We start from the raw sequence: 21,999 nt of genomic DNA on the forward strand, positions 1-21,999 counted from the left end.
ATTATATATGCCTATTTTACCATTTTAAAAACAAATTAATGCAAAACATAAATAAAAATTAATGATAAACTAATTAAATTGCTTCTGAATGCCAGTAATTTATTATTTTTATTTTCATGATTCAAAACATAAGCAAACTAATTGGTTTGAATCGTTATCAAAATAACGTTTCCTGACGACAGCTTGAATTTAAAAATAACAAAAAAATAAACTCGTTGGTTTTTCTATTTTGCGGTTATTACAAAATTAAAAAATGTTTATCAAGTCCGTTGAGATAATCCTAATAAATAAAACCTAGTATAAAGGTAATGGGGCATGTTATTAGCATTATTTTATTGTATTTGTCCACAAATTAACACTGGCGGCAATCTTAAAAATCTAAAACGACGAAACGTGTTTATTTAGACGGTTGGCATATTTGTTTTAAAGCGAAATTGCGATTTTGCAAGCTTACATTTAATGTAAAGAAAAAAAACTTCAAGGTAGGTCATGTAAGTTATAATTAACTTTTTTTTTTAGTTCAAGAAAATTTATTACGATTTTTCTAAAAACTCGCGTAAATTTTAAATAAAATGGCTGCAACTGGCGATTACCACGTGACTTCACAAATTCCTGGTCTTTCAAATCTTGCACCAGAAGATTCCAAGTAAATTAGGATAATTTTGTTAAAACCAATATAAAATATCATAAATATATCTTATAATTAATTAATAAATTACAAGGCCAAGATTGTAATATCAACAGATAATAGAGGGATGTAAAAATCTGTTGATGATTTTATTTTTCTTAAAATTTTTATGTTTTTAGGCAAAAAGTTTGGATTAAAGAAAGTGATTCAGATTATATCAAGTTGGCAAAACAGGGAGGGGCAAAAGATTTATTAGCTCCTGAGGTAAAATTTAAGTTATATACTAATGTTGGTTAAGTAATTTAAACAGTAGTTTATTATTTAAAAAAAATCTAAAGTTGAAATAGATAAATGTAACCAGTTTCCCTTAAAAATTATTTTCCCTTGAATTTTTTGTATAATATAACCTTGTTTTATTTACAACAGCCAGAGTCAAATGAAGCTCCTACTGAGTATAAGAAATCAGAATGGTTCGGTCACAGAACAATGGAGGACGGAGAACAACAAAAAATGTAAAAAAAATGTTGGATAAATCCATACTGTAGATAAATCCATAATGTAATCACCAATCCACCAGTTGTATGGAAAACGACACAAGCACTTTGTTTACAGACTTATAAATTATTAATACCACATTTTTCACTCCCTATAAATCAAACAATGTTACAAGTTTTAATATTTGCATTCGCCAAACTTTTTTGTACAACCACAAAAACAATTCAAAAAGAAAATGAAGTTTTTTTCTACTTTTATAAACTCTCAGATTTAATTTAAATTTATCCTCAGATTGGCTGAGCGTAAATGGAAGGCCCCCGATTACATGACCCATGAAGCGTCCAATAAGAGCGCGAACAACAATGCGGCTACAATGGAGACTACAGCGACCAATAAGCAGATGACAGCAAGTGAGGAAAGAATGGCGATCCAGGCGAAATACAACAACAGATCCGTTCCGTATCAGTCGGACAATCTCTCGTGTTGGGAGAGGAAAGATGAGGCGCCACTTCGTAGTCGACGTCATAAATAAGCACGGCAACACTGGACTATTGGTCGGCAAAACTTGTTTTTATTTGAACTATTTTAACACTTTGTCGGCAGCACTGTTTTATAATTTCAGCGCTCTTTTTGTTTTATTGTTTTTGGCAAAGATGTTGTAAATTTGTTTTTAGCATCACTGTTCATATCTTAAAGTGGTTTTAAAATCTTTATGCGGTTTTATTTTTTAACATTCCCATTTGGCAACATTGTTTTTTATGAATTTTTTGTAAAAAAATGGAAACCCTGTTTTTAACATTCCTGTTGGAAACACTGAGCCATAAAAGCTGGTGAAAATAAAAGTTACCTATATCCACTATTGTGACGTCATTATTTATAGAACAATCCAATAATAACACAGCTCGGTACCATGTGGGTATTATGACGTCATGTTTGCACACACTTGAGCATTGTGATCGAACAAAGGTTGCCAGGCAACGATATTGAAGAGTTCCAGATGTAAAAACTTGATACATCGCGAGTTCGGACTTGTTCACAATTACTCCTTTCGTGACGTCACAATATCAAGGCGTTAATATTTAATTTTACAAATATGACGTCATAAAAGAAATTAAAATTTTGATCATTTTTATTCCCCAGAGGTGAAAATTGATATTTCGAATCATTGATTGTCATAAGATAATAATACTATGACGTCATAACACCCGAGTGGTTGCATTGAATAAATATTGAATTTATTTCTAGAATATAATCAATGTTATAAAAGAAAAAAATGTATCCAAAAAATTTTGCTAAAAACTAGAATTTTATATATTTGTGACAAAATAATTGTTTTCATGGGTTGACTGTGACGTAATTAAGAGATTATTGTTACGCTTAATTAAATAATAGATAGAAAGCAATTAGACAATCACAGTGGTTGTGACGTCATAAATAACAATAAAACAGTGGGATAGGAAGCCAAATAATTCTAAAAATTTCAGTTTTAGTTTTAAAGATTGGCAGAGAAGATGGTTCTAATAAGAAAAAAATTGAAGAAAGAAAAAATAAATTAATTAAACCTAATTAAGGAAGAAATAATTAATTATATACAAAGTGAAGATTGTAAAAAAAGATTTTTATTTTAGATAAGTTTTAAGAATAAAAATGAGAAATTTAATTTTTGTTTTGTTTTTGTTTGTCGCTTACGTTTATTGTGACGTCACAACAAAGAACAATAGAAGATGGCGAAGACAACACTGGTCGGTCGGGACGGGTCCAGGTGGGAAACGTCATTCAAAAACCTATGACGTTATTAAAAGTCCAATGTGGTTTAATGACGTCATCCAAGGACCACGTCATAAAATAAATGACGTCACCGAACCAAAACGACAACATTGGTCGGTAAGTTTGTCGCCCGGAGGTAAACGTAACAGCTGGAACGATGATGACGTCACAGACCAGGTTTATAATGACGTCATGAACTTGTTGTTAAATGATGATGACGTCACAGGTCAGAAACGTCAGCATTGGTCGGTTCATTTGTCACCAGGGGGTAAAAGATCGGGTTCAAAGTTTGCTCAAATTTTAAGAAAAATCGAAAAAAAATTGGTGGTAAGTGACGTCATAAATTATAATTTAATATCCCAGTGACGTCATAAATAATAGATAAATATCCCAGTGACGTTATAAATTAGAAAAAAAACGCGGTAAAGTCTTAAAAAGCTTTTGTTTTTGGAAAAATATTTTTTTATTTTTTTATCTTGGTTTTTTGCACATTGATAAAAGTAAATAATAAATACAATATACAATTAATATTACAACAATGCGACGGGAAAAATGACAAAATCAATTAAAAGATTTAAAACATGCCAAAAGTATTAATGTTTACACAAAGATTTTAAGTATGTTATGGCATGGTCACCAAACCAAGCAGTTTGTTTGCTCGGTTAGTTTAAATTATTATTTGTTCTAGTTTTTAAAATTATTGTTTTGTGTTTTTAGGAGGACATGACTGAGGAAACGAATTATGAAAACTTGATTGAATAAGAAAAGAGTTAAATTTAGTTATTAAATGTTGCGTTATTATTTGAGTTTTATAGTACTTGTTGATTTCATACGATTTATATGTTGTTCTGTTAATTTTTTGGTAAAATTTTTACAATACATGTTATTTTCTGCTATTTGTGTTAAAGTATATAATTAGTAATGAATTTTTAATATGTAATCTGTAAATAATAAACAGCTTTAAACGAGGATAAATATATTATTTGGTTTAATGATTTTTCATAACCATAGCAACACATAAGCGAATATAAAAAGTAAATAAAAATTTTGATCAAACTTTTACGAAGTGTTTTGCAAAAATACACCAGTAGTGTTTAGATATTTGCAAAAAAACAATAATTTATATTTATTCTGTTAAATAAAGTAGAGTTGTTAAAAAAAAACATAAAGTGTCTTTTAAAACGGGAAATATATAAAAATAGCTTTCAAATTTTTTGTCTAAACGCAAGAAATAAAAGCATGTCAACGTAAAGAACAAGACACTAAAATGTCCATATCTCAGTATTCGCACTGTCTGTAAACTTAACTTTAATATATATTCCCGCCTGCTCGCACTAACTCTCTTGTTAACTTTAGTGTAATTGGGTTTGGTGACCATGCCATAACATACTTAAAATCTTTATGTAAACTTTAATACTTATGGCAAGTTTTAAATCAATAAATTGACTTTGTCATTTTTTCTTTTATTGTATTCACCTTCATTAATACTCGAAAAACCGAAATAAGAAATAAAATTATTAAGTAGGTAAATCTTTGGCAGATATATCAAGCTTAATTTACTGGCCTAAAATGCGATCATTTTACTAAAATAAAAGAGATTTTAATCAGTTAACATATTAAAAAGTAATGCTGAAAACTTCTCTGGCAAAATAGTTTTGCCCTAAAGAATTTAAGTTCTGCAGTATTATACAAACTAAATGCAGTGTATACCCCTTCATTTTTGCAGACTAGAAATCAGAATATAAGTAGTTAAAAAAAATCTAATTTTCACCACAATGAGAGCTAAAGGTGGAGGACAAGAATGGTATTACCACGCTCCCTCATCCAACGTGAAGTCCTCGAAACAGCCAGTGCCTCCTGCATCTCAGATCCCAGGACTTTCTGTTCTGGATGAGATGGATCTGGAAGCAATGAGAAGAGAGACAGGAACAAAGTAAGTACTTTTATTAAAACAAAAAGTATGCACTTTTATATTTGTGTATTGCCTTTTTTGTGTAAAGCTTTTTTTTTGCAAATCAATGTATTTATTGCCAAAATTTGACCACCAGAAATACCAAAATCTATGATTTTGTTTTTTATATATTTATCTTTATCCTCGATGTGGGAAGGTTGATTACACGACCTTAACATAAAGTAACATCAGTTACTCCAACCCAGTTTTAAATTTTTTTTTATTTAAATTCTAATTTGCAGTAAACGAGGTTTAGGAGTGGATTCAAAATATATAACTCTTGCTAAACAAGGAGGAAGGAAAGATCTTCTTTCATTTAAACCTAAGGTAAGATCATCAGGATTTCGAGTGATAACAAAACTTATTTTAAATCTGCAAAAAGAAGTTAAATGAATACTTTTAAAATATGTCCAAGATTTAGTTGTAGAAGTCATATGCTCTGTACAAAACTTTAATGACAAAATTAATTCCTTTTTATTTTGTAGTCAAAACTAAACCAAGAACCAAAAGCTTATCCAAGAGTTGATTGGTTTGATCATGGTCCGATGTCAGAAGATGAAGAAAAAAGAATGTAAGGATCAACAAATTGTTAAATTCAACAGATCTTTGTTGATCAACATATTAAATTCACCAAAATTTGTTGATCAACATATTAAATTTACCAAAATTTGTTGATCAACATATTATATTCACCCAAATTTGTTGATCAACAAATAAAATTCAACAAATCTTTGTTGATTAACAGATTAGCCGAGCGACGATGGAACCCACCTGACTACATGGTCCACGAGGCCTATTATGATGTCACACCAGAACCTGAACCAATCAAGTATGAGCTCGGTGAAGCTCGACGAGAAGGTCGCAACATCCAGGAGAAGTACGGACAGAGAGGAACTCCGTTTCACACAGAGAATCAATCAGTTTGGAAGAAAGGGAAAGATGGGGAAGCGGTCGAAGTCAAAGTGTTGCCTGAGATTAAGAAAAAGTAAGTTGAGGATAAGTTTTTGTTATCCCCTTAAAGGAATAGTTTTTTGGTATCTTGTTTGAGCTTTCCATGAACACCAGGCTCGAGGGCGAATAGTGTGGCATTGGTGCGGCTGGAACCCTGAAACCTTTCGACTTGTAGTCCGATAAGCTTGATGGACAATATCAATATGCATAATTAAAAAAACTGCTGTTTGTGGTGTGTAGGTAAATTATTGCAGGTAAATATTAGTTGAGAGTTGCGACCATATTATGACCATTAAAATGCGGTGCATAGGATGGGCTATAAACTGGTGATAAAAATTTAAGTTAAAACAAGTGGTAGTTATTAAAAATCAACATTTTTAAGTGATGTAAAGTGGTTTACCTTCTAATGGTTGGTTTTGTAAGATTTTTTGAATATTCTAGAACTAAATAAATAAACTTCCATTACACAGGGCTGCACCTCGTAGAGATGTAGAGTTTGGGAAGTTGATAGGAGGAGAGTATGGAGGAGATTGGTTAAAATATCGATCCCAGGAACAAAAGAAGTCAATGAAGAAGTGGGTTGAGGAGAATAAGATCAAAGGTAGCAAAAAACTTCTAATATTTATTTTAATTCCACAAGTTTAACTTCATACTATACACTGCAAAACTGGCCTCAAAATATATTTTTTGAATTTTTTTTTTTTTGCCCAATTTTTGCATAAAATTTTACTATTTTTTCACAATCTTTTAATTTTTATATATCTTCAATATTTTTAACTTTTATATATCAATATTTTAAATTTTATATAACCTTTATATGGAAAGGTTGAATGCGCAACCGAAACACAGAGTAACAACAGTAACTCCGACCCAGTCTCGGGTTGCCTGTGGCAGTTTGGGATATTATAAATTATAATTGCCTGATAATTAAGCTGCTGATTAAGTGTTGGCTCAAGGACACTACAGCATGAAAACCTTTATATTTGTTAATTAAAAAAAAACTAACCTTTATATTTGTTAATTTTTTCCAGGAAATTTAACACACAATTTAACTGAATACCAAGAAAGTATCGCAAAGAGGGAACTCCCCAAGAAGAAACTTCGGCCGATTGCTTTTCCTCAACGAAGTTTGGTGAAAACCGAAGTCAAAAAAGAACCTTTTAAAATGAAAAAGTAAGAAGATCTTTATGTTTATATCTTTATCCTCGATGGGGAAGGTCGAATGCTCGACTTAAACATTGAGTAACATCAGTTACTCTGACCCAGTCTCGAGTTGCCTTTGGCAGTTTGGGATATTATATATTATAATTAATCGATAATTATGCTGCTGATTATATGCTGGCTTAGCACGAGTTCGTAACATTTATAGCTCCTTACTTAAGGGCGCTACAGCATGAGGTGACTGAGGATCAAACCCAGGACCTCATGTTATTGACCAGCAAAGAAAATTGAATGTTAACCCTATACCTTTACACAAGGTTTTAACTAAATTAAAAACATTTTTTTTCACAAAATTCAAATTACTTGCGTAGATTCTCGAATGTTCCTTCCAAACTTGCCACCAACGGTGTTCGAACCTGAGATGCTTGGTTCAAAACTTCACCAAAATGCAGTGTTTCCAAAACATTTCACACCGAACCAATGTTATTACATAAAGTTAAAAATTGGCAACATTATTTTAAAAGTTTGCTGCTCTTTGTAAAAATTTTCCTGAAATAAATTATTTACTTTTTGAGTTTGTGTTTTTTTTTAAATATTTTAGCAACGAAATTTTTAAATATTTTAGCAACGAAATTTTCAATCATTTTAATCTGGTGTAGAAGCATATGATACCAAGTAAAATAGGGGTTGTAACTGAATATGAACGTCAAAATATTGTCAGTAATTCTTTACCTAACTTTTTAGTAATCGGGCTAAGGTTGGGGGTTTATAATAGCACTCTAACCCTAACAGCTGTGTATTTTCGTTACTATATGCTTCTACATGACATTTAATCAAGTTTTAGAAGTTAACTCTTTAAAATTTAAAACACGGAAGAATATTTAAGTAATTTAACTTAAAATTTGAAAGTAGTGCTAAGATAAAGTCGTGCTCTAAAGTAAAATTAATTTAAATCAATACTAACACAATATTATCAAAGTGCCCTTGCTAAAAATGTAAATAAGTCTTCTAAGTTACAAAAACATAAATATCACAATATTTACTTTTTAGTTCTAACAAAATTGCACCCAGAATATAAAATGGCTTCAAAAACAAAACCTTCAGCAAACATTGACATAGGAAATTAATTCTGCAAAATATTCAGAAAATGTGTTAAAAATAAACAAATTTTTTAAATTTGCGCAAACACGTAAAAATTTAAAAACACAAAAAGTGCAACAAACGTACCGGTACAAACTTTTGAAACTATAATTATGACATCACAATATAAAACTGCATTAAAATTAATCTGCTTATAACTAGAACTGCCGAGCTACCCAATAAACAAAGTTAAAATTTTAAGAAAATGTTAAAATAAAATTTACGTTAAAAATCAGTAACATCCAAAAGAATCTTGGAGCTAAAATAAACTATTTAGAACAAAATTTCAAGATTAATTGTTTCAATAACAATGTCACTTGTCATATAACAATGTAAACAATGGGAATGTAAATAAAAACAATGCAAATTCAACTAAAACAAAGACTTCATATATCACAATGTTAATTGCTAAAATATCACAGAATAACAATCCCTTCCATTGTTAAAGATCCATTATCATCGAACAATGCTAATTGTTAGAAAAAAGTTATAAATTGATGATTTAAATTGCCACGATTATATTCTCATTGTTTAAAACAATGTCATTGTTAAAGAACAATGCACCAGTTTGTTCGATTCCCACAAAAAGCATTGTTGTTGTTGTTCGTGTCATCTTCCATGGATACGACTGCCGACGAGCGATCGGTGACTACCAACCCCCCATTGTTCCCCATTGTGACATCACTAAGGTCAATCACAGCTGGGGCATCAACCTCGGTGGGTTTAAACTTGGCAGGGCTGGAAGGGAAATCCCCGTTGTCAGAGGGAATGTGGAGAGGGGGTGAGATGTGGGGATTGTGCTAAAATAAAACAACATTATGACATCACAAACAACAATGAGAACAATGATTATTATGACACAAAAAAATGCAAATTTTTGTAAAATGATTATTCTTTATTATGACATCATCAATGAACATTATGACAAACCATGAAAACTTATTTTACTATGACAAACAAATATAACTATGACATCACAAACTCATTTCCTCTATAGATTATCCCAGATTATATTGATCCAATTCTGAATGTGACAAAACAATCAATAATTCTCCTTTTATTATGACATCACAATAACACAACAATTACAAAATTGTATTATTTACAGATATGCTACAGTGTTTCAAATAAGAATTAGCACAAAATTGTTCAAATAAAAGTTGGTCACAGGTCACTGATTATTGCACGTTCCGAGTAAATTAGTCTCCGGCGCAGATTTCAGCACAAACCCTATCACGAAAAAAATTATTTTCAAATTTTTTTATTAAATTTTTTGAAATGATGAAAATTAAATGGCAACACTGTAGCATGAATAAAACGGAAACCCTGACAAAGGAAATAATCGAATGAATAATCTTTCCTTTATTCCAAACAATTAAAACACAATTATCATTGTTTAAAATTAATTTAATAAAGTATTTTGCTTAACAAAAACACCAATTTACATTTTCCGTAAAATTTATAGTTTTAGGCACCCATTAAAAATAGTTACAAAATAAATATGTCATAAAATAATCGAAAAATAAAAAAAATAATTGTTTAAAACATCTAATGGTTGTTTAATTTCTAAAAACATGTATAAAAAAAACTAAAAAAATAAACCCAATATTGGGTTTGGTGACCATGCCATAACATACTTAAAATCTTTATGTAAACATTAATACTTTTGGCATGTTTTAAATCATTAAATTGATTTTGTCATTTTTTCCCGTCACATTGTTGTAATATTAATTGTATATCGTATTTATTATTTACTTTTATCAATGTGCAAAAAAATAAAAAAAATTGTTTCTATATTTAAAACACCAAACATTTAAATTTTAAATAACTAGAAACTAAGTGAAATAATTAAACAAATTATTCAAAAAAAGAATTTAAAAAAACATTGCCTTTTCTGTTTTACAGTGTGATTATTAAAAAACAATTAAAATTACAAATGCATTGTTTAAAACAATGGATATAACAATAGGATAATTATATTGTATTGATTATTTAGAACATTCTAGTTTCCAGACAAACCAGTTTAACAACTAACAACATAACAGCTCAATAAAAATCTAAAACTCAAGAATTAGACATTTTTATTTAAAGAGAAAACCTTTTAAAATTATCTTGTTTTAAGTTACACCAATTAAACAATGTTTCTAATTAAAATAAAAACAAAAAAAAATTTAAAAAGTCACAACTAAAAAAACATTTTAAATAATCACAAATTTTTTATTTAAAAATAAAAACTTTTAAACATTGCTTTTGATCTAATCAACTAACGAATAAGAAGTAATTAGAAAAAATATGAATAATAATCACTTAATCCAAAATCAATAAAATGAATAAAATAAAAACAATAAAAAAAACTAAAATATAATTTAAAATGAATAAAAAACATATTAAAAATAATATTTTAATAAAAATTAAATCATTACCTTTATAATAAATTCTTTTAATTCTTGGTAAGCTTTTTCTAGAATATCATTAATAATTATGATGTCATACACCCCACTATTGTTACCTGAAACATTTACATTGTTAAACTTTATGATGTCATAATATCAATTGTAACTTAACAAAAAAACTCCAAAAAATATTGTCATAACAGCGATGTATTCAGAAAAAATTACCATATTGTATAGTTGTAACTTAATACCATGACTATGGCATAGGATGGGTAAATACACAGAGATTGTAACAATATAAGGCATGTTATGAATCACCATAAACCCATGACTTTTGTTCCGATAATAAAGTTAAAAATAACCTTATTTTGAATGAGTTGCTATAGCCTACTTGTATTGTCTTTATTTACCCTTTAACAAAGGTGGACACCAAATCGTTAATGTGTTAATAGTTGATTAACGAAGTTGACTTTTTTGTTCAAATTTTACTGTTAGGTTAACTTTGAAAATCATAAGCGGACCTATTAACTTTCGTTACATTGTAGTTTCGTTAGTCTAAGTACGTAAGTACCAAAATTTTTTTTAAATATCAGAGTTTTATGTAGTTCATTGACTTTTTTTCGATTTAAAAACCGATTTTTTTTTTAAAAACATTTTAATACCAGGACTCACTATATTCGAGAGCGGATGCTGCAGTATTCATTCTCTTCTCGATGCTCTCCTGAGTCTCAGTTCCTCTGCTCTGAAGTCGATTCTGCAGTGACTGAAACCAAAAAATCATAAATATTACAGTTTGTTTTATAAAGCACTTTTATCAACATTTATTGAAAAATAACTAGTCAATAGCCACCCTACAGTTGGCAGTTTATGATCGTTAAATGGTTGCAATTTTTAACTAATATTTGCTTGCGATTATTTTCTCGTGCACCACAAACAGGAGTTTTATTTATTTCGTAAGTATATATATATATAAATTAAACTTTTATATATATTATATACAGTCCACCAAGCTCTATTATATATATAAAAGTGGCTTGATTTTAATTTACATAATACCACAAACTTAAACCCTAAAAGCCTTACACTACTAAGCAGCAGTAATTTCCTGTTTAATAAAAAGTTTTAGTAATTGTAAGTAAGCTTTTAAATCTACTAAATTACTCCAAAAGTAGCTTAAATAAAACAAATATTTAAATTTAGGACCGAAGAATAAAACGTTGTTTTAAAACATTTTAATATTGTAAAAGGATGTCATAAAAATATTAATATCCTGATATGACAATTTTAAAACCAAATTTTCTCACGTTATCTAAAACCAAGCTAAACAAAAAAATTTAACCTCAAGTACGCTTAAAATGATTTTTAAAGTATAAATAGCTTATATTAATCAGTTAAATAAGTTGATAGTTTAAATTAAAAATTGACAAAAAATAATGAAATTTATGGATTTTAACACTAACACCATACCAAAAACTAGTTTTATGTTTTAAAAAACACGATATGGCACAATTATTACGAATAATACTTTAACAGTTAAACCCACCTCCAATGAAGGTGGAGAAATGAAAATATAGAGAGGATCGAAGTCAGTTTTCTTCATACTTTTAACTCCTTGTTCATCAATATCAAGCAAGCAGATTCGATTTGATTTTAACACGTCTTGTACCGACGATTTACTAAAAAAGTGTTTAATTTTTGTTTAATAATTTGTTAAATACAAAACTGATTAAGTTAGTTTATAATCTATCCAATGTACACTCAATGATAAATAAATGTTCGGCATAAGATAATAACTTGGTTAAATCTACTTTTTTATTTAATTAATAAGGTCAAAAATTAAAACTTAGGGGTTAGGTATGTGGATTTGTTATAAGTATAAAGTTTTCACTGATATTCTAAAATTTTATCGATATTTTATCAGAAGTGTATTTTTCTAAAAAAATTTGGGAAAAATAATAGAAAAGAAGAATAATAGAAAATAACTGATTGTCAATAAAAAGTGAATATGGTTTTTAGTCAAATGTTCATAGTTTCCCAAATTAAGTTTATAAAAAACTGTCCTGACCTTGTGCCGTACATGTTCCCGGAGAACTGGGCATGCTCGATAAAACGACCTTCTTTGATTTGACTTTGCATGACCTCTGTACTTGTAAAGTGATAATGTTTCCCATCAACTTCACCCGGTCGTGGTTTCCTCGTAGTATCTAAAATATAAGTTTATCCTCAAATAAGTTAAAAAAACTAAATTTTTAATGTTTATAAGAAAAAAAAAAAAAAACTTCTCTTACGTGAAACGCTGAAGCCAAATGTATCGGGGAAATCCTTGAAAAGTAAATTTAACAAAGTGCTTTTACCACTCCCACTAGGCCCACTAAATACTATTGGTCGGATTGCCATTTTAACGAATTTAGACATTAATATCTGAAAAAAAAATTTAAATTGATTATTCTATATTTAAGTCAATCAACTTTAAAGACCAAAAACCAGAAGGTTAATTTTTATTCAACTAACTGACCGTTTATAACACCATCATCAATTTTATTAAAAAATTTATTAATGACAACTTTATTTTATAATTGAATTTTCAAAACCTTTTTTATTTTTAAAAACCGTTTTTTTTTATATTTATTTTGCTACTTTAACTATTTCTTAATACGGACAGTAATTTAACCTGCTATACAATCGATTGTTTTAATTAATTAATTAATTAAGTTTTTGCCACGTTGTTTTATATTCAAATTCTTGCACTACTAATAATGAGAAAAACGCGAAGTGACAAAATTGAAATAAGGAGAAATTCTAATTTTCCAAACCTCCTGTTTATTTGTTAACAAACATTTAAATAATATTGATTTTAAAGTATAACAACCACTTGATTCTGCTACCATGGCGGCTTTGTAATTAATATGACGTTGCATTTAAAATGAATATTTTATTACCTATACGAATGACGTCACAAAAATACCACAACACTAAAATAGAAGCTGTGACCCTTTATTTATATGCCACGAGTAGAACTTGTAACGACTACATTAATTTTAATATTCGCTTAATTTTTATCACCTATAAACTTATTTAAAGGTGCAAGCAAACAAAACCTAATAATCAAGTGAATTAATTATATTTAAAAACATATATTTTTATATTTATTTATCCTTGATATGGATCGGTTAACTTCATAGCCTCAACAAAGGAGTTACATCAGTTACCCTAACCCAGTCTCGAGTTGACTTTGGCTGTTTGGAATATTATTGGTTGTAATTGCCCAGTAATTAATCTGCTGATTGGTGTAGTTTTGTTTCAACCTGGTTTATTGCACTGGGACATAAAATGAAGTGGGGATCAAACCCACATATATGGAACTACCACCAACCCGATATGTTAACAAGCAGTAAAAAAGATAAAGTCAAGAGAATAAAAATAATAATTTATTAACATAAGTGCAAGGATAAAAATTTAAATTCTAATCAGGTTGGGGTTTGTAATAAGTTTCGTTGTTGATAAAAAGTTGAATCAATCTCGGACCAAATCGTTCGATCACATAATTAGATCCATCGGAGGGCAGCACAACCTTCAAAAAGGAAAAAAATTATTTAAATAACCTCGCTGTTGTATGGTCTTTAGAATTTAGTTCGTAATGTTCTGGGTTTGATTCCTGTTACTGCCCCATTCTAACATTTAAGATTAGATGATAATAACCAACTGCGTGGTGTGGTGGTTTTAAAACACTTGCTACACCACATGAGGTCGTGGGTTTAATCCCAACTTGAGACTGGGTTAGGGTAACAGTTGTTACTTTATGTTTAGGTTGTAAATTCGACTTTTTTATACTGAGAAAGTCCAATAATATATTAGAAGCAATTAAAAAAAATAAAAAACCTTAATTAACAACTAATCAAAAATTTTATAAAAAAGGGATCTAAAAAATGATTAGGTTCTTGATTAGGACATCAATGGCGAAAGGCAACTTAAAAAAAGATCAAAAAATAACTAAAACAGACTCTGAATAACCAATGTGATTTTTTAAGCTATTTAAACTGGTCTTCTCATATCAAGAATACACAAATTTAAAATATATTTCCATCATTTAAGGTCAGTCAATAAAAAGGGTTTCCCTTTTAATCTCACCTGAAGAGCAATCAGTAAAAAATCAGCTAGAGCTCCAAACCCACAAATTCCAAACGTGCAAAATTTTAACAAACCAACAGCCGGGTATCCAAGATAAAACCTGGGTTGGAAAACAAAAGTTATTTAAAATTTTAGTTATGTTTAAAGTAAAAGTTTTCCCGTGTAGTCTTCCTACCAATTACTTTTAATTAGCTGGACTAAAATTATTAATTTAATTAATATTAATGATGTAGCAGTTAAAACACTTGGCCTTACTACATTCTGGGTTTGATACCCACGGCTTCTATGCTAAACTTCAGGAATGCCAAACCAATTAGCAGCTTAATTATCAGTCAATTACAATCTATAATATACCGAACTGCCAAAGTCAACTTAAAACTAGGTCGAGTAATTAATGTAATTCTATGTTTAGGTCGTGAAGTCGACCTTTCCACTTTAAAAAAGACAGCATAACTTCAAAAAAATTTTATCAATATACAAATATTTTATTAAATAATACAGCACATAAAAAATACAGAATACAAAAAATATAACTCACCTATCCACACCAAGCCAACCTAAAAACAAAGACAAAGCCAGGGCTGTGATGTAAGAATAACCATTTGTATATCTACAAGGAACCTCCTTCACAAACCCAACCTTTAATTGTTTTAACACATATAAAGTTTTCAGTATTTCTCTGGTTAAAGTCCATATTTAAACAAGAAGTCCCAATTTAAAAAAGTCCAACTTTCATCTTAGTTTGATTTCAAATAAGCTATAATAGTATTTAAATTACCCCCAACCAGTTAAAAAAACTGAAAATATTATTGACTTAATTTTACTATCGGCCTTAATTTTACTATTTGTCTAGTTGGAAAAAGGTGACTTAAATTAACATTTAATTAGGATTCACTTTCTATAACTAGGAAAAAATTTATTATTTAAAAAAAAAAGGTTTAAAACTTACTGTTGATCCATTAAAAGTTTGCCCATTACACTGGATTCCTTTTAAAGGTTTACATTCAATAAAAGTAAGGCCAGGAGATCTGCAACCTCTGTTAAATTTAATAAAAAAAATTACTTATTTATTTGGGTTTTTATAAAATCAATTTGGAAAAAAATTAAAAAGAGCATAAACAAAATAAGGGTTTTAACTAGGGATGGGCTGAAATCCAAATTACTCGGATTCGACGAGCCCGAGTATTTTGTCGCGACACTCGGTTATGACGTCATTTAAACGTATATAACTGTTCACGAGAATCTTTCCTGCATAATTTTAAAACTGCAAAATTTGCCAAAAAACACGTATTTATGAATTATAAAAGGTTTAACGTTGGCAAAACTACTAACCACTGATAGCAATATCATTTTAAGTCTAAACGAAAATGTTTAAGTCTCAAATTTACTATGCGTAAAATTTAGTAAAAAAAGTGTAGTAAAAAGTGTATTAGTTGCGCAACTTTTGCTTAAATAACGTAATATAATTGAAAGTAGATTATAAATTATTAGAAAAAGGCAAACCTCGTGTTTATTTATGTTTAGTAAATCGTATACGATCTTAAATGACAAATTATTACTCGGCGTCCGAGTACTAAAAAATGCTCGACGAGCACGAGTATTAAAATATTCCTAATACTCAGGCCGAGTACTCGGACTCGGATTCGATTGGCCCATCCCTAGTTTTAACTAAATGTAACAAAAACAAAAGAGATTTTTATTATGTGTAAAAAAATGTTGACAGTGTATTAGTCAGAACACTTGGTTTGATTACACGGTCCCAGGTTCGATTCCCATGTATGTACATGTGTCATATTTAGTCACAACTCCTATTTTAATTTGTGGGTATTCCTCTACATGAGATCCAATCAATCTTAAATATAAAAACTAACAATACACAACAGTATGCAAAAAAATAAACAAAATGTGTAATCGATCTTAAAATATAAACTTAATCAAATTAATCATTTAGCTGTTTAGTTAAAAACATTATAAAACTATCAACTATCCAAATCGATTATTTGTTACCGTATTTCTTGTGTTTCAACGTCGATTGGAGGCTTCTCACAAACATATTGACCAATCAGCAAACTGTTACAACTTTTTGGTGACCTATCTGCATTTGTAATAATTAATAAACTACTAAATATTATTATTAATTGCATTTTTACAGCACTTGTGAATTTAACTCTTTGCGAAACAAATTGAGGATAAATCTTTTATGTTTTTAAAGTTTCGCTTTGATGAGCAAGCAAAAGTGTTGCCAAAAATTAATTATTTTTTAAAGTTTAATAAAAAACTAAATTTTTGAAACAATAAAAAACTTAATTTTTTTAAGTATATTAATTTCCAATTACCAGTATAATTATTAATTTAATTTTTTTTTTTTTTTTAATTAAAAATATATTCAAAGATCATTTTTAGTTAGAACCACTGCTCTATAAGGATTGCGATTTAATTATTAAATTCTCTGATGAAATAAATTACAAACAAAATTGTAACAAATTAACGTAAAGCTCCTGGAGTTAGTAGCCTAAAAACTATTTAATAATTTATTCTAATAAAAAATTGCCTTTTTCGCTAAAAGTTTCATTTTTTTGAACGGTAAAAATTCTAATTAGTAAACTTTTTGATTTTTTTTTAGTTAAAATGAGTCTTTTTTTAAGGAGTAGTTTCCGAACTGCTCGACAAATTCGTAATTTTTCAAAATTTAGTTCAATTTCTTTGTCGCAACAACCGCGCAAAAGTCGCGTTTACACAATAACCAAACCTCAAATCAACTACAACATACAAACAAGATGGTTTCGCGTAACCTTGCCTGCCCTTGAAAAAGTTACGGTGAATTGCCCCCCGTTTGCGGAATCCATCTCAGAAGGCGACCTCCGGTGGGATAAAAGTGTCGGGGAAGCTGTTGATACTGATGAAGTTTGTGGCGAGGTTGAAACAGATAAAACTTCGATTCCAATCATCTCTCCATCATCGGGGGTTGTTTTCGAGTTATTAGTTGCTGATGGGGCAACTGTGACCCCAGGTACCCCTTTAATTGTTCTTGAAACTGAAGGTGGGGCTCCCGAACCAACTAAAGCCCCAGAAGTTTCATCAGAACCCCCAAAGCCAACCCAAGAACCCGCTGAGCCCCCTAAAACTGAACCCATAAGTATCCCAACCACCTTACCCCCAGTGCCTCCAATTCCAACAAAACCTTTGTCAACGACAAAGACTTCGGATGTTAAAATCACCCCTGTGGCACCTCCTAGTGGTGAGATTGGCTCTCGATCTGAGCACAGAGTAAAGATGAACAGGATGCGATTAAGGATCGCGCAGAGACTCAAAGATGCGCAAAACACGGCAGCGATGCTCACGACCTTCAACGAGGTCGACATGACAAACTTGATGTCGATGAGGAACAAACACAAAGATTTGTTCTTGAAGAAACACGGAGTTAAACTCAGTTTCATGTCAGCTTTCATTAAAGCTTCAACTTATGCTTTAGAGGTAGACATCTTTATTAAAACTTTAATTTTTTTGTAACTAAATTGACATTTTAAATTTTACTTTCAGAATCAACCTGTAGTGAATGCAGTGATAGATGATGCAACAAATGAGATTGTTTATCGCGACTTTGTCGACATCAGCGTTGCCGTGTCAACAGAAAAGGGATTGGTGGTGCCGGTCATCCGGAACTGTGAGACGATGAACTACCTCGGCATCGAACAAGAAATGACATCGCTGGCCACTAGAGCCCGCAATAACGAGTTAACCGTTGAGGACATGGATGGAGGAACATTCACAATATCGAACGGAGGAGTTTTTGGATCGATGTTCGGGACACCGATTATCAACCTCCCGCAGTCTTCGATCCTCGGGATGCACGGGATCTTTGATCGTCCGGTTGCCATTAACAACGAGGTGAAGATCCGGCCGATGATGTACATCGCGTTGACTTACGATCATCGCTTGATTGACGGAAGAGAGGCGGTGACATTCTTGAAGAAGATCAAAGAGGGAGTCGAAGATCCCTCGATCTTCCTCCTAGGAATGTAAAAACTTCTCGTTAAATTTGTAAAGTTCAAAATTATTCGCAAACTCTTAATTTCTTAAAAGTTTTGGTTCAATTTTATTTAAAATTCATTTTTTAACAACTATTCAAACAATTTCTAAAGTTCAATTAATGTTCAATACAAATTAAATGCAAAAATATTTCGATTTTTAAAATGAACAAGATTGAAATTTGCACCTTTTTTCTATACAGAATGCTTTATTGTTTATTATTTAATTGCTTTAATAAATATTATTGGTTGTTGGATATAATTGCACAATAATAATAATGACATTAAAAACTAAAATTAATATCATTTTATAAAAACAACGATATATATATAAACACCATTTAAAATCTACAAAGTATCAGTACTACAAATATATTGTTGTCACAATTAAAAGGTTGTGACATCATATTTACGTTTATTAAACAATAACAAAAGCCTTGCTTAAAAATAACATAGCAATAATTTAATGGTACCAGATGCTGAGTAAAAAGCTGAGTTAAATATAGGCACTTTATGGTTGATGTTAAAATGCAATATACCCTAGATTTAATTTGTGTAAATGCCATCCTAATTAAGTCTTAATATAATAAATATTGTGATATAAACCAGGGTAAATGTAGGCCTAAAATTTACAGATATTTATAGCTTTTTTTTAACTAAAACCTTATCTTTATATTTTTAAAGGCAGACCTTTAAAACATTTTAGTTTTTTGTAGCAGGCTTTCTTAGACCTAAGGTTTAGGATATGTTGTTAAGCTAGAATTCATTAATTTTAAGTAATTTTGAAAAAATCAAATTTCCAATAAATTTTTAGAATAAAATGATTAAGTTTTGTAGAAAAATAAATTTAAGGTAACTTTGGACTCATTGTTAGCACACAGTGCTCCTATGACATCACACACCATCTATGACATCACAGTTAACATGAACATGAAGCAGCCCCTGATGGCTGTTGTTCGAGGGTGACCTTACGACCTTGCCCCTCTTGTTCCCACAACCCCGGGGTTTGTATAATTTTTTCAACAAGTTCCTCGAACGCGCACTCGACTCCATCTTTTGTTTTCGCGCTTGCTTCAATAAACAACATCGAGTTTTTTCGTGCAAACTTTAAACCGTCTTCCCTCGTCACTACACGACCATTCTGCGTTAAAAATAAGCTTTAAAACTACCTGTAAAAACTCTTTAAATTCAAGATTCCAGGTTTAATTCCCACTGCTGATATGTTTGTTACATCAAAGATCCAAAGTTTGTTAAACCTTAGACCTAAAGTTTGATTCGTATTTTTGTCATGTTAAGTTTTCTACATAAAATTTAAGGTTTGTTTTTCCCAACTATGCAAAAATAGTTTGACATTTATCAACATAGACAGATGTATAAAATACCCTGCATCAAATGAAATAAACCCTAACCACATTTTAAATCTATTTATCTTGTATATTTTATAGGCACAAAAAAATGATACCAGTAAGCATTAAACAAACTTACTGAGACTACTAGCTTAGACATGGGCAATAAAAATTTTAAATGAAAGGTAATAAAACTGACTTAATCAGTAATAAAACACTTAAAATATTTAGAGTAACTTTATGATAACAAAAACAAACAATTAACACCATCATCTGAATTTTAAATATCTGACGTCAAGGACAAACACTGACCTTGTCAATTTTGTTTCCGACTAACATTTTAACGATGTTGTTCTTCGAGGAATAAGTCTCGACTTCTTCCAACCAGGTTGTGAGGTGGGAGAAGGAATCACGTCGAGTGCAATCGTAAACTGGATGAAAATATTTAAGGATTACTGAGATTTGAGACTTTTATTAAACATTAAAAACAAGATTTAATGACAAATTAAAAGCTGCTTCCAAAAAAAATATAGTAGGCATCAACAAATAAAGTTATTACTGAAAATAAAAGTTGTTACCAAAAAATTAAACATCCTATCAAAAATAAAGTTATTACCAAAAATAAAAAATTGTTGCCAAAAATTAAAAATTGTTACCAAAAACAAAGTTGTTACCAAAAATGAAAGATGTTACCAGAAAAGGTTGTTATTAAAAATGAAAAGTTGTTACCAAAAGAAAAAGTTGTTACCAAAACTGAGAGTTGTAACAAAAAACAAAAAGTTGTTACCAAAAAAAAAAGTTGCTACCGAAACTGAAAGTTGTAACCAAAAATAAAAGTTATAACCAAAAATAAAAATTGTCACTAAAAATAAAAGTTATAACCATAAAAAAAGTTGTTACCAAAAATGACCCCTTGTGCCCCCCTGTAGTAACTTGGGGTCAAAGTTCGAAACCTCTCCTGCCCAGCTGTGTCCCATATTGCAAGTTTAACAGTGTTTCCGTCAATGGTAAGCGCTTTGACCTTGAAGTCGACCCCGATGGTCGCTGATTGGTCTGGATCGAATCGGTCATCCGTGAATCTCAGCAACAAACTGAAACAAAAGTTTAAACTAATTAATTTATCCTCAAAGTGAAAATACAAACAGGTTTAAATAGTGTAAAGAATATCGCTTTAAAATCCTGGCTCATTCTTAAGTTATCAGTTTATTAAATAAACTTTAACATTTTTATTTCACAGTTTAAACATGTGATAGTCAAATAGTTATGTTGGCAGCATGGTGTAAAAATTATAACACTTGTCTTCACTGCATGAGGTCTGCAGTTCGATCCTTACTGCTTCCACACTGTGGCATTCTTAAATATTATGCTATAAACACTTTAAAAAGAGCAAAAACTAATCAGTAATTTAATTTTTAGACAAATATAAATCAAATACCACCGAAGTTAACTTGAAACTGGGTTGGGGTAACAAATGTAACTCTATGTTCGTAAAGTTGACCTTCCCACATGAAGGATAAAAAATTTCCAATGCTTTCATGCTGTAGCGCCCTTGAGTAAGGTGCTATAAACGGTATGAACTCCTGCCGAGCCAGCACTTAATCAGCAGTATAATTATCAGGCAATTATAATCTATAATATTCCAAACTGCTTAAAGTAAACTTGAGATTGGGTTGAGGTAACTGATGTTACTCTATGTTTAGGTCGCGCATTCAACCTTCCCACAACGAGGATAAATGTGTATAGAAAACACGCCATTACGTTAAGATATAATGTACGCGTGGTCTAATTAAGGTAAACAAGGCACCAGCATTTTTACAAACCTAAGAATGTCAACAAACTTTAAATCAAATTTAATAAAACTTACCTCGACTTCCCTACACCGCTATCTCCGATTATCAGAATCTTTAAAGTTGTTAAAACGTCGCCTTCCATCTCGTTCGTAAAAACTTTTAATTTAACAAAGAGTTTGTTATTGATGACGTCATCAATAATTGCGACAAGCAGGGAAATA

General features: G+C 30.2%; 5 protein-coding genes across 5 annotated transcripts; 2 read left to right on the plus strand and 3 right to left on the minus strand.

Moving 5' to 3' along the window:
• Window positions 1-253: 253 nt before the first annotated feature.
• On the plus strand, window positions 254-7,527 carry LOC145744087 (uncharacterized). The gene is made up of 11 exons (XM_082562188.1): window positions 254-646; window positions 808-892; window positions 1,055-1,140; window positions 1,415-1,635; window positions 4,640-4,823; window positions 5,084-5,168; window positions 5,327-5,412; window positions 5,587-5,826; window positions 6,263-6,393; window positions 6,824-6,965; window positions 7,325-7,527. The coding sequence occupies exons 1-11, from the start codon at window positions 573-575 to the stop codon at window positions 7,371-7,373; spliced, it is 1,383 nt and encodes a 460-aa protein (XP_082418314.1). The 5' UTR covers window positions 254-572; the 3' UTR covers window positions 7,374-7,527.
• Window positions 7,528-7,983: 456 nt separating this feature from the next.
• On the minus strand, window positions 7,984-13,303 carry LOC145741780 (guanylate kinase-like). Its single transcript, XM_082559431.1, has 6 exons — window positions 12,775-13,303; window positions 12,552-12,690; window positions 12,030-12,162; window positions 11,159-11,249; window positions 10,517-10,602; window positions 7,984-8,893 (listed from the first exon to the last, which is right to left on the minus strand). Exons 1-6 carry the CDS (start codon window positions 12,899-12,901, stop codon window positions 8,642-8,644), a joined length of 828 nt encoding a protein of 275 aa, XP_082415557.1. The 5' UTR covers window positions 12,902-13,303; the 3' UTR covers window positions 7,984-8,641.
• Window positions 13,304-13,892: 589 nt separating this feature from the next.
• LOC145741790 (TM2 domain-containing protein 1-like) lies at window positions 13,893-16,784 on the minus strand. Its single transcript, XM_082559440.1, has 5 exons — window positions 16,622-16,784; window positions 15,564-15,651; window positions 15,153-15,253; window positions 14,615-14,714; window positions 13,893-14,057 (listed from the first exon to the last, which is right to left on the minus strand). The coding sequence occupies exons 1-5, from the start codon at window positions 16,756-16,758 to the stop codon at window positions 13,950-13,952; spliced, it is 534 nt and encodes a 177-aa protein (XP_082415566.1). The 5' UTR covers window positions 16,759-16,784; the 3' UTR covers window positions 13,893-13,949.
• A 426-nt stretch (window positions 16,785-17,210) lies between these two features.
• On the plus strand, window positions 17,211-18,926 carry LOC145741771 (dihydrolipoyllysine-residue succinyltransferase component of 2-oxoglutarate dehydrogenase complex, mitochondrial-like). Its single transcript, XM_082559422.1, has 2 exons — window positions 17,211-18,088; window positions 18,155-18,926. The coding sequence occupies exons 1-2, from the start codon at window positions 17,243-17,245 to the stop codon at window positions 18,635-18,637; spliced, it is 1,329 nt and encodes a 442-aa protein (XP_082415548.1). The 5' UTR covers window positions 17,211-17,242; the 3' UTR covers window positions 18,638-18,926.
• LOC145741786 (ras-related protein Rab-18-like) lies at window positions 18,809-21,951 on the minus strand. The gene is made up of 4 exons (XM_082559438.1): window positions 21,853-21,951; window positions 20,889-21,079; window positions 20,301-20,419; window positions 18,809-19,783 (listed from the first exon to the last, which is right to left on the minus strand). Exons 1-4 carry the CDS (start codon window positions 21,918-21,920, stop codon window positions 19,562-19,564), a joined length of 600 nt encoding a protein of 199 aa, XP_082415564.1. The 5' UTR covers window positions 21,921-21,951; the 3' UTR covers window positions 18,809-19,561.
• Between the last annotated feature and the right edge of the window lie 48 nt (window positions 21,952-21,999).

Source organism: Corella eumyota, chromosome 2 (assembly GCF_963082875.1).
Source record: "Corella eumyota chromosome 2, kaCorEumy4.1, whole genome shotgun sequence".
NCBI classification, from domain to species: Eukaryota; Metazoa; Chordata; class Ascidiacea; order Phlebobranchia; family Corellidae; genus Corella; species Corella eumyota.

What these genes read in the sequence shown, in the direction of transcription:
- LOC145741771 (XM_082559422.1), top strand. Translation starts at nt 17,243, where the DNA reads ATGAGTCTTTTTTTAAGGAGTAGTTTCCGAACTGCTCGACAAATTCGT. An exon ending in CTTCAACTTATGCTTTAGAG is followed by an intron (nt 18,089 to 18,154) that starts GTAGACATCTTT and finishes TTTTACTTTCAG; the next exon opens with AATCAACCTGTAGTGAATGC.
- LOC145744087 (XM_082562188.1), top strand. Translation starts at nt 573, where the DNA reads ATGGCTGCAACTGGCGATTACCACGTGACTTCACAAATTCCTGGTCTT. An exon ending in GAAAGATGAGGCGCCACTTC is followed by an intron (nt 1,636 to 4,639) that starts GTAGTCGACGTC and finishes GAATATAAGTAG; the next exon opens with TTAAAAAAAATCTAATTTTC. An exon ending in TGAGGAGAATAAGATCAAAG is followed by an intron (nt 6,394 to 6,823) that starts GTAGCAAAAAAC and finishes AATTTTTTCCAG; the next exon opens with GAAATTTAACACACAATTTA.
- LOC145741786 (XM_082559438.1), bottom strand. Translation starts at nt 21,920, where the DNA reads ATGGAAGGCGACGTTTTAACAACTTTAAAGATTCTGATAATCGGAGAT. An exon ending in AGCGGTGTAGGGAAGTCGAG is followed by an intron (nt 21,080 to 21,852) that starts GTAAGTTTTATT and finishes CTTTTGTTTCAG; the next exon opens with TTTGTTGCTGAGATTCACGG. An exon ending in TCGGAAACAAAATTGACAAG is followed by an intron (nt 19,784 to 20,300) that starts GTCAGTGTTTGT and finishes TTTTTAACGCAG; the next exon opens with AATGGTCGTGTAGTGACGAG.
- LOC145741780 (XM_082559431.1), bottom strand. Translation starts at nt 12,901, where the DNA reads ATGTCTAAATTCGTTAAAATGGCAATCCGACCAATAGTATTTAGTGGG. An exon ending in ATTTGGCTTCAGCGTTTCAC is followed by an intron (nt 12,691 to 12,774) that starts GTAAGAGAAGTT and finishes CTTATATTTTAG; the next exon opens with ATACTACGAGGAAACCACGA. An exon ending in GGGAACATGTACGGCACAAG is followed by an intron (nt 12,163 to 12,551) that starts GTCAGGACAGTT and finishes ACACTTTTTTAG; the next exon opens with TAAATCGTCGGTACAAGACG.
- LOC145741790 (XM_082559440.1), bottom strand. Translation starts at nt 16,758, where the DNA reads ATGCAATTAATAATAATATTTAGTAGTTTATTAATTATTACAAATGCA. An exon ending in GGTTGGCTTGGTGTGGATAG is followed by an intron (nt 14,715 to 15,152) that starts GTGAGTTATATT and finishes TTTCCAACCCAG; the next exon opens with GTTTTATCTTGGATACCCGG. An exon ending in TTTTACTGATTGCTCTTCAG is followed by an intron (nt 14,058 to 14,614) that starts GTGAGATTAAAA and finishes TCCTTTTTGAAG; the next exon opens with GTTGTGCTGCCCTCCGATGG.